The sequence below is a fragment of the Salmo trutta genome, chromosome 9 (assembly GCF_901001165.1).
Source record: "Salmo trutta chromosome 9, fSalTru1.1, whole genome shotgun sequence".
NCBI classification, from domain to species: domain Eukaryota; kingdom Metazoa; phylum Chordata; class Actinopteri; order Salmoniformes; family Salmonidae; genus Salmo; species Salmo trutta.
Genome location: NC_042965.1, coordinates 42,091,467 through 42,103,152, shown reverse-complemented (window position 1 = coordinate 42,103,152; position 11,686 = coordinate 42,091,467). Strand labels below are relative to the sequence as shown.

Below are 11,686 nucleotides of genomic sequence, written 5' to 3'. Positions count from 1 at the left end.
ACTCTACATAATTTGTTCCTTTAGGCTATGTTCTAGAAAACATCTCACTCTACATAATGTGTTCCTTTAGGCTATGTTCTAGAAGACATCTCACTCTACATAATGTGTTCCTTTAAGGTATGTTCTAGAAGACATCTCACTCTACATAATGTGTTCCTTTAGGCTATATTCTACAAGACATCTCTCTACATAATGTGTTCCTTTAAGCTATGTTCTAGAAGACATCCCACTCTACATAATGTGTTCCTTTAGGCTATGTTCTAGAAGACATCCCACTCTACATAATGTGTTCCTTTAGGCTATGTTCTAGAAGACATCCCACTCTACATAATGTGTTCCTTTAAGGTATGTTCTAGAAGACATCTCACTCTACATAATGTGTTCCTTTAGGCTATATTCTACAAGACATCTCTCTACATAATGTGTTCCTTTAAGCTATGTTCTAGAAGACATCTCACTCTACATAATGTGTTCCTTTAGGCTATGTTCTACAAGACATCTCTCTACATAATGTGTTCCTTTAGGCTATGTTCTAGAAGACATCTCACTCTACATCATGTGTTCCTTTAGGCTATGTTCTAGAAGACATCTCTCTACATAATGTGTTCCTTTAGGCTATGTTCTAGAAGACATCTCTCTCTACATAATGTGTTCCTTTAGGGTATGTTCTAGAAGACATCTCACTCTACATAATGTGTTCCTTTAGGCTATGTTCTAGAAGACATCCCACTCAACATAATGTGTTCCTTTAGGCTATGTTCTAGAAGACATCTCTCTCTACATAATGTGTTCCTTTAGGCTATGTTCTAGAAGACATCCCACTCTACATAATGTGTTCCTTTAGGCTATGTTCTAGAAGACATCCCACTCTACATAATGTGTTCCTTTAGGCTATGTTCTAGAAGACATCCCACTCTACATAATGTGTTCCTTTAGGCTATGTTCTAGAAGACATCTCTCTCTACATAATGTGTTCCTTTAGGCTATGTTCTAGAAGACATCCCACTCTACATAATGTGTTCCTTTAGGCTATGTTCTAGAAGACATCTCACTCTACATAATGTGTTTCTCACGCCCTGACCTGAGAGAGACGTTTTTCTCTGTTTGGTTAGGTCAGGGTGTGACATGGGGTGGGCATTCTATGTGTTGTATGTCTATGTTGTCTTTTTCTTTGATTGGCCGAGTATGGTTTCCAATCAGAGGCAGCTGTCATTCGTTGTCTCTGATTGGGAATCATACTTAGGCAGCCCGTTTTCCCACAGTCAGTTGTGTGATCTTGTCTTTGTGTTGCATGTGTTTGCACGCCTAGCTTGTCATTTATTGTTTATTGTTTTTGCTGGTTCTCATTTATTCAATAAATATGATGAACCCAACTCACGCTGCGCCTTGGTCTACTCCTAATGACGAACGTCACAGTGTTCCTTTAGGCTATGTTCTACAAGACATCTCTCTACATAATGTGGTCCTTTAAGCTATGTTCTAGAAGACATCCCACTCTACATAATGTGTTCCTTTAGCCTATGTTCTAGAAGACATCTCTCTACATAATGTGTTCCTTTAGGCTATGTTCTAGAAGACATCTCACTCTACATAATGTGTTTCTTTAGGCTATGTTCTAGAAGACATCTCCATCTACATAATGTGTTCCTTTAAGCTATGTTCTAGAAGACATCCCACTCTACATAATATGTTCCTTTAGGCTATGTTCTAGAAGACATCCCACTCTACATAATGTGTTCCTTTAGGCTATGTTCTAGAAGACATCCCACTCTACATAATTTGTTCCTTTAGGCTATGTTCTAGAAAACATCTCACTCTACATAATGTGTTCCTTTAAGGTATGTTCTAGAAGACATCTCACTCTACATAATGTGTTCCTTTAGGCTATATTCTACAAGACATCTCTCTACATAATGTGTTCCTTTAAGCTATGTTCTAGAAGACATCTCACTCTACATAATGTGTTCCTTTAGGCTATGTTCTAGAAGACATCTCACTCTACATAATGTGTTCCTTTAGGCTATGTTCTAGAATACATCCCACTCTACATAATGTGTTCCTTTAGGCTATGTTCTAGAAGACATCTCACTCTACATAATGTGTTCCTTTAGGCTATGTTCTAGAAAACATCCCACTCTACATAATGTGTTCCTTTAGGCTATGTTCTAGAAGACATCTCACTCTACATAATGTGTTCCTTTAGGCTATGTTCTAGAAGACATCTCACTCTACATTATGTGTTCCTTTAGGCTATGTTCTAGAAGACATCCCACTCAACATAATGTGTTCCTTTAGGCTATGTTCTAGAATCAAATCAAATCAAATCAAATTTATTTATATAGCCCTTCGTACATCAGCTGAAATCTCAAAGTGCTGTACAGAAACCCAGCCTAAAACCCCAAACAGCAAGCAATGCATGTGAAAGAAGCACGGTGGCTGGGAAAAACTCCCTAGGAAAAACTCCTGAGAAAGGCCAAAAACCTAGGAAGAAACCTAGAGAGGAACCAGGCTATGAGGGGTGGCCAGTCCTCTTCTGGCTGTGCCGGGTGGATATTATAACAGAACATGGTCAAGATGTTAAAATGTTCGTAAATGACCAGCATGGTCAAATAATAATAATCATAGTAGTTGTCGAGGGTGCAACAAGCACGTCCGGTGAACGGGTCAGGGTTCCGTAGCCGCAGGCAGAACAGTTGAAACTGGAGCAGCAGCATGGCCAGGTGGACTGGGGACAGCAATGAGTCATCATGCCAGGTAGTCCTGAGGCATGGTCCTAGGGCTCAGGTCCTCCGAGAGAAAGAAAGAAAGAGAGAAAGAGAGAATTAGAGAGAGCATATTTACATTCACACAGGACACCGGATAAGACAAGAGAATACTCCAGATGTAACAGACTGACCCTAGCCCCCCGACACATAAACTACTGCAGCATAAATACTTAGTGCTGAGACAGGAGGGATCAGAAGACACTGTGGCCCCATCCGATGATACCCCCGGACAGGGCCAAACAGGCAGGATATAACCCCACCCACTATGCCAAAGCACAGCCCCCACACCACTAGAGGGATATCTACAACCACCAACTTACCGTCCGAAGACAAGGCCGAGTATAGCCCACAAAGAACTCCGCCACGGCACAACCCAAGGGGGGGGCGCCAACCCAGACAGGAAGACCACGTCAGTGGCTCAACCTACTCAAGTGACGCACCCCTCCCATGGACGGCATGGAAGAACACCAGTAAGTCAGTGACTCAGCCCCTGTAAAAGGGTTAGAGGCAGAGAATCCCAGTGGGAAGAGGGGAACCGACAAGGCAGAGACAGCAAGGGTGGTTCGTTGCTCCAGCCTTTCCGTTCACCTTCACACTCCTGGGCCAGACTATACTTAATCATAGGACCTACTGAAGAGATAAGTCTTCAGTAAAGACTTAAAGGTTGAGACTGAGTCTGCGTCTCTCACATGGGTAGGCAGACCATTCCATAAAAATGGAGCTCTATAGGAGAAAGCCCTACCTCCAGCCGTTTGCTTAGAAATTCTAGGGACAATTAGGAGGCCTGCGTCTTGTGACCGTAGCGTACGTGTAGGTATGTACGGCAGGACCAAATCGGAAAGATAGGTAGGAGCAAGCCCATGTAATGCTTTGTAGGTTAGCAGTAAAACCTTGAAATCAGCCCTTGCCTTAACAGGAAGCCAGTGTAGGGAGGCTAGCACTGGAGTAATATGATCAAACTTTTTGGTTCTAGTCAGGATTCTAGCAGCCGTATTTAGCACTAACTGAAGTTTGTTTAGTGCTTTATCCGGGTAGCCGGAAAGTAGAGCATTGCAGTAGTCGAGCCTAGAAGTAACAAAAGCATGGATTAATTTTTCTGCGTCATTTTTGGACAGAAAGTTTCTGATTTTTGCAATGTTACGTAGATGGAAAAAAGCTGTCCTTGAAGCAGTCTTGATATGTTCTTCAAAAGAGAGATCAGGGTCCAGAGTAACGCCGAGGTCCTTCACAGTTTTATTTGAGACGACTGTACAACCATCCAGATTAATTGTCAGATTCAACAGAAGATCTCTTTGTTTCTTGGGACCTAGGACAAGCATCTCTGTTTTGTCCGAGTTTAAAAGTAGAAAATTTGCAGCCATCCACTTCCTTATGTCTGAAACACAGGCTTCTAGCGAGGGCAATTTTGGGGCTTCACCATGTTTCATTGAAATGTACAGCTGTGTGTCGTCCGCATAGCAGTGAAATTTAACATTATGTTTTCGAATGACATCCCCAAGAGGTAAAATATATAGTGAAAACAATAGTGGTCCTAGAACGGAACCTTGAGGAACACCGAAATTTACAATTGATTTGTCAGAGGATGAACCATTCACAGAGACAAACTGATATCTTTCCGACAGATAAGATCTAAACCAGGCCAGAACTTGTCCATGTAGACCAATTTGGGTTTCCAATCTCTCCAAAAGAATGTGGTGATCGATGGTATCAAAAGCGGCACTAAGATCTAGGAGCATGAGGACAGATGCAGAGCCTCGGTCTGACGTCATTAAAAGGTCATTTACCACCTTCACAAGTGCAGTCTCAGTGCTATGATGGGGTCTAAAACCAGACTGAAGCGTTTCGTATACATTGTTTGTCTTCAGGAAGGCAGTGAGTTGCTGCGCAACAACTTTTTCTAAAATTTTTGAGAGGAATGGAAGATTCGATATAGGCCGATAGTTTTTTATAATTTCTGGGTCAAGATTCGGCTTTTTCAAGAGAGGCTTTATTACTGCCACTTTTAGTGAGCTTGGTACACATCCGGTGCATAGAGAGCTGTTTATTATGTTCAACATAGGAGGGCCAGGCACAGGAAGCAGCTCTTTCAGTAGTTTAGTTGGAATAGGGTCCAGTATGCAGCTTGAGGGTTTGGAGGCCATGATTATTTTCATCATTATGTCAAGAGATATAGTACTAAAACACTTTAGTATCTCCCTTGATCCTAGGTCCTGGCAGAGTTGTGCAGACTCAGGACAATGGAGCCCTGGAGGAATACCCAGATTTAAAGAGGAGTCCGTAATTTGCTTTCTAATGATCATGATCTTTTCCTCAAAGAAGTTCATAAATTTATTACTGCTGAAGTGAAAGCCATCCTCCATTTGCGAATGCTGCTTTTTAGTTAGCTTTGCGACAGTGTCAAAAAGAAATTTCGGATTGTTCTTATTTTCCTCAATTAAGTTGGAAAAATAGGATGATCGTGCAGCAGTGAGGGCTCTTCGATACTGCACGGTACTGTCTTTCCAAGCTAGTCGGAAGACTTCCAGTTTAGTGTGGCGCCATTTCCGTTCCAATTTTCTGGAAGCTTGCTTCAGAGCTCGTGTATTTTCTGTATACCAGGGAGCTAGTTTCTTATGACAGATGTTTTTAATTTTTAGGGGTGCAACTGCATCTAGGGTATTGCGCAAGGTTAAATTGAGTTCCTCGGTTAGGTGGTTAACTGATTCTTGTCCTCTGACGTCCTTGGGTAGGCAGAGGGAGTCTGGAAGGGCATCAAGGAATCTTTGGGTTGTCTGAGAATTTATAGCACGACTTTTAATCTTCCTTGGTTGGGGTCTGAGCAGATTATTTGTTGCAATTGTAAACGCAATAAAATGGTGGTCCGATAATCCAGGATTATGAGGAAAAACATTAAGATCCACAACATTTATTCCATGGGACAAAACTAGGTCCAGAGTATGACTGTGGCAGTGAGTAGGTCCAGAGACATGTTGGACAAAACCCACTGAGTCGATGATGGCTCCGAAAGCCTTTTGGAGTGGGTCTGTGGACTTTTCCATGTGAATGTTAAAGTCACCAAAAATTAGTATATTATCTGCTATGACTACAAGATCCGATAGGAATTCAGGGAACTCAGTAAGGAACACTGCATATGGCCCAGGAGGCCTGTAAACAGTAGCTATAAAAAGTGATTGAGTAGGCTGCATAGATTTCATGACTAGAAGCTCAAAAGACGAAAACGTCATTGTTTTTTTTTTTGTAAATTGAAATTTGCTATCGTAAATGTTAGCAACACCTCCGCCTTTGCCGGATGCACGGGGGTTATGGTCACTAGTGTAACCAGGGGGTGAGGCCTCATTTAGCACAGTAAATTCATCAGGCTTAAGCCATGTTTCAGTCAGGCCAATCACATCAAGATTATGATCAGTGATTAGTTCATTGACTATAACTGCCTTGGAAGTGAGGGATCTAACATTAAGTAACCCAATTTTGAGATGTGAAGTATCACAATCTCTTTCAATAATGGCAGGAATGGAGGAGGTCTTTATACTAGTAAGATTACAGAAGCGAACACCGCCATTTTTAATTTTGCCCAACCTAGATCGAGGCACAGACACGGTCTCAATGGGGAAAGCTGAGCTGACTACGCTAACTGTGCTAGTGGCAGACTCCACTAAGCTGGCAGGCTGGCTAACAGCCTGTTGCCTGGCCTGCACCCTATTTCATTGTGGAGCTAGAGGAGTTAGAGCCCTGTCTATGTTCGTAGATAGGATGAGAGCACCCCTCCAGCTAGGATGGAGTCCGTCACTCCTCAGCAGGCCAGGCTTGGTCCTGTTTGTGGGTGAATCCCAGAAAGAGGGCCAGTTATCTACAAATTCTATCTTTTGGGAGGGGCAGAAAACAGTTTTCATCCAGCGATTGAGTTGTGAGACTCTGCTGTAGAGCTCATCACTCCCCCTAACTGGGAGGGGGCCAGAGACAATTAATCGATGCTGACACATCTTTCTAGCTGATTTACATGCTGAAGCTATGTTGCGCTTGGTGACCTCTGACTGTTTCATCCTAACATCGTTGGTGCCGACGTGGATAACAATATCTCTATACTCTCTACACTCGCCAGTTTTAGCTTTAGCCAGCACCGTCTTTAGATTAGCCTTAACGTCGGTAGCCCTGCCCCCTGGTAAACAGTGTATGATCGCTGGATGATTAGTTTTAAGTCTAATACTGCGGGTAATGGAGTCGCCAATGACTAGGGTTTTCAATTTGTCAGAGCTAATGGTGGGAGCCGTCGGCGTCTCAGACCCCACAACGGGAGGAGCAGAGACCAGAGAAGTCTCGGCCTCCGACTCCGACTCGCTTAACGGGGAGAACCGGTTGAAAGTTTCTGTCGGCTGAATAAGCGACACCGGTTGAGCATTCCTACAGCGTTTCCCTCCAGAAACCATGAGAAAGATGTCCGGCTGCGGGGACCGTGCGAGGGGGTTTATACTAACGTTACTATCTGTACTTGCTGGTGGCACAGACGCTGTTTCATCCTTTCCTACACTGAAATGACCCTTGCCTAACGATTGCGTCTGAAGCTGGGCTTGCAGCACAGCTATCCTTGCCGTAAGGCGATCGTTCTCCTGTATATTATGAGTACAACGACTGCAATTAGAAGGCATCATGTTAATGTTACTTAGCTTCGGCTGTTTGAAGTCCTGACGAACCATGTCCAGATAAAACCTCCGGGGTAGGAAAGTTGAATGAAAAAAAAAAAAAAAAGTTGAGTGAGGGAAAAAGTAAAAATATACGGTAATGAAAAAGTAAAAACCGTCAGGTAGCAAAGTAAAAACGGCAACAAAAACGCACAGCAGCGTAAACCGTACAAAAGCGTAGAAGACATCTCTCTCTACATAATGTGTTCCTTTAGGCTATGTTCTAGAAGACATCCCACTCTACATAATGTGTTCCTTTAGGCTATGTTCTAGAAGACATCTCACTCTACATAATGTGTTCCTTTAGGCTATGTTCTAGAAGACATCCCACTCAACATAGTGTGTTCCTTTAGGCTATGTTCTAGAAGACATCTCTCTCTACATAATGTGTTCCTTTAGGCTATGTTCTAGAAGACATCCCACTCTACATAATGTGTTCCTTTAGGCTATGTTCTAGAAGACATCCCACTCTACATAATGTGTTCCTTTAGGCTATGTTCTAGAAGACATCCCACTCTACATAATGTGTTCCTTTAGGCTATGTTCTAGAAGACATCTCACTCTACATAATGTGTTTCTCACGCCCTGACCTGAGAATGACGTTTTTCTCTGTTTGGTTAGGTCAGGGTGTGACATGGGGTGGGCATTCTATGTGTTGTATGTCTATGTTGTCTTTTTCTTTGATTGGCCGAGTATGGTTTCCAATCAGAGGCAGCTGTCATTCGTTGTCTCTGATTGGGAATCACACTTAGGCAGCCCTTTTTCCCACAGTCAGTTGTGGGATCTTGTCTTTGTGTTGCATGTGTTTGCACGCCTAGCTTTTCGTTTATTGTTTATTGTTTTTGCTGGTTCTCATTTATTCAATAAATATGATGAACCCAACTCCCGCTGCGCCTTGGTCTACTCCTAATGACGAATGTCACAGTGTTCCTTTTGGCTATGTTCTACAAGATATCTCTCTACATAATGTGTTCCTTTAAGCTATGTTCTAGAAGACATCCCACTCTACATAATATGTTCCTTTAGGCTATGTTCTACAAGACATCTCTCTACATAATGTGTTCCTTTACGCTATGTTCTAGAAGACATCCCACTCTACATAATGTGTTCCTTTAGGCTATGTTCTAGAAGACATCTCACTCTACATAATGTGTTCCTTTAGGCTATGTTCTAGAATACATCTCACTCTACATAATGTGTTCCTTTAGGCTATGTTCTAGAAGACATCCCACTCTACATAATGTGTTCCTTTAGGCTATGTTCTAGAAGACATCCCACTCTACATAATGTGTTCCTTTAGGCTATGTTCTAGAAGACATCTCACTCTGCATAATGTGTTCCTTTAGGCTATGTTCTAGAATACATCCCACTCTACATAATGTGTTCCTTTAGGCTATGTTCTAGAAGACATCTCACTCTACATAGTGTGTTAATTTAGGCTATATTCTAGAAGACATCACACTCTACATAATGTGTTCCTTTAGTCTATGTTCTAGAAGACATCCCACTCTACATAATGTGTTCCTTTAGGCTATGTTCTAGAAGACATCTCACTCTACATAATGTGTTCCTTTAGGCTATGTTCTAGAATACATCTCACTCTACATAATGTGTTCCTTTAGGCTATGTTCTAGAAGACATCTCTCTACATAATGTGTTCCTTTAGGCTATGTTCTAGAAGACATCCCAATCTACATAATGTGTTCCTTTAGGCTATGTTCTAGAAGACATCCCACTCTACATAATGTGTTCCTTTAGGCTATGTTCTAGAAGACATCTCACTCTACATAATGTGTTCCTTTAGGCTATGTTCTAGAAGACATCCCACTCTACATAATGTGTTCCTTTAGGCTATGTTCTAGAAGACATCCCACTCTACATAATGTGTTCCTTTAGGCTATGTTCTAGAATACATCTCACTCTACATAATGTGTTCCTTTAGGGTATGTTCTAGAAGACATCCCACTCTACATAATGTGTTCCTTTAGGGTATGTTCTAGAAGACATCCCAATCTACATAGTCTGTCATCTGACTATCATCATTATAGTGATATTTGGTGTGCTATCAAAGTCTAGATGAACAGAGGAAAAATAGAGCAAAAAGTAGAGTCAAATGCATCTTTATTAGTTTGATAGAAAACGGAAACAACACATATAGAATATACAGTATTTACACAGATATTGATCATTTTGATAACTAAACAAAATGTAGAACATTTCAATTCTTGACCTTCCAAAATGAAAAAATATATCTACATATTTACATACTTTTTATATTTTCAATTGCATAAATGAACAATGAACAATTGAACATTCAAGAACATATTAAACTGACTTAAAAAACTAAATTTCAGCCTATTTAAGTTTCCATTGGAAGTTTTTATGAATGTCTCTCAAGTAGTAAGTCATATTGTGTAAGACATACTAATTTTGTCAATTTAAAAAAAGGACTTTCTAAGGACCATTAAACAGTGTAAACGTATTCAGGCAGTCTTCAGGGCATTGACTCAACTGTGGTAATTCATCAGGATTATCTCTCTCTCATGGTGCTCTCTGTTCCATCAAGTTCTCAGTGGAATTGGTTTCATTAGTTCACAGATTTACTGCACACTCCTGAAACAGAAAATAAATTATTATAATTATATAATTAATACATGTATTATTTATAAAACTACTAATAAATACAGATTCAAGATATACTGATACATACATACTGATGTACTGATACCAACATACTGATGAACTGATACTGATATACTGATCTACTGACGTACTGATACAGATATACTGATACTGATGTACTGATACCGACATACTGATGAACTGATACTGATACTGATGTACTGATGTATTGATATACAGATGTACAGGTATACTTATGTACTGGTAAACTGATGTACTGATGTACTGATAAATCGGTGTACTGATATATAGTGATGTACTGATATAATACTGATGTACTGATATAACAGTGATGTACTGATATAATACTGATGCACTGATATAATACTGATGTACTGATATAATACTGATGTACTAATATAATACTGATATAGTGATGTGAGTATTGCTCTGTTGATAATAATGCGTATGGATCAATTACTGTGTATTGAATTTGTAATGAAGTCTGCATATGAAGTCCTCACCTTTGGTTTTTCATTATTTTCTCAATGGTTTTCTTGGCAAATGGAGCCTCTGGATTCAGACACTTCATCCCTTTTCCGTTCTTCAGAGTGACACTGAATATACAAGGAGAGAGAGACTACTGTTAGAAGTTAGCCATCACAACTTTCCAACTGAGGATAGAGAGAAATAATATTATCTTAATAGCAGGTGTACAAATAAATAGTAACATTCACCATTGTGTCCATCTACTAAGCTAGTCACAATGTACACTGATATTAATATAGTACAGACAGACAGACAGACAGACAGACAGACAGACAGACAGACAGACAGACAGACAGACAGACAGAGACATTTCTTACATGATCTCTATGTTCTGGCAGGAGTGGCTGGAGGTGTACACTTCGAGCTTCTCAATGAGAACAGGTTTAACGTGGTTCACCATTCCATTCAGACACTGGCACCGAGTTTTAGAATGACCAACCTGGCCTGGGGACGACAAGAAAAGGTTATGACATGTTTGGTTATGGCATTATTGCAGCTAAGATCTAAACTCTTCAGTCAGAAATCCAACCTAATATTTTACTACACTTCTCCCTGGCTTTGCAAGTCGTTTCATGTGCTACAGATTTCTAATAAAGAAGTCAAAGATATTAGAAATATAATTCAAGATATTTCATAGATGTTACCTTCAACATTAACCAGGAGCAGACAGGCCAGGAAGCTGATGAGGACTGTTGATGCCATCGTGTTGGTCATGGATACTGCTTCTTCAGTTTCTTTAAGAGTCTGGATGGACAGCTCAGTCAAGTGATGGATGTTGTGAATGGAGGAGAGCTTGGCTTGTATTTATACTGTATTTATATTAAGCCCCACCCTTTCTCTGACAGTCATCCAATGAGAAGGGGAGAGAGAGAAAGAGAGGGGGTTTCCCTGTCCTCTTTTTCAGCTCCTTTCTCCTCTTCCCTGCTTCTCCTTTCACACAGCATTTCCCATTTCTCAGAAACACTCTCTCTGACAGTGAAATTTGAGGCGTGTTTAAGGCAGAGAGATGATACAATCTGTCTTTCCTTTTCCATCCCAAATGGCACCCTATTCCCTATATAGTGCACTACTTTT

General features: G+C 40.8%; 1 protein-coding gene across 1 annotated transcript; it reads right to left on the bottom strand.

The window, feature by feature from the left end:
- Positions 1-9,545: 9,545 nt before the first annotated feature.
- Positions 9,546-11,480, bottom strand: LOC115200597 (C-X-C motif chemokine 11-1). Its single transcript, XM_029763772.1, has 4 exons — positions 11,257-11,480; positions 10,930-11,056; positions 10,588-10,680; positions 9,546-10,054 (listed from the first exon to the last, which is right to left on the bottom strand). Exons 1-4 carry the CDS (start codon positions 11,324-11,326, stop codon positions 10,042-10,044), a joined length of 303 nt encoding a protein of 100 aa, XP_029619632.1. The 5' UTR covers positions 11,327-11,480; the 3' UTR covers positions 9,546-10,041.
- Between the last annotated feature and the right edge of the window lie 206 nt (positions 11,481-11,686).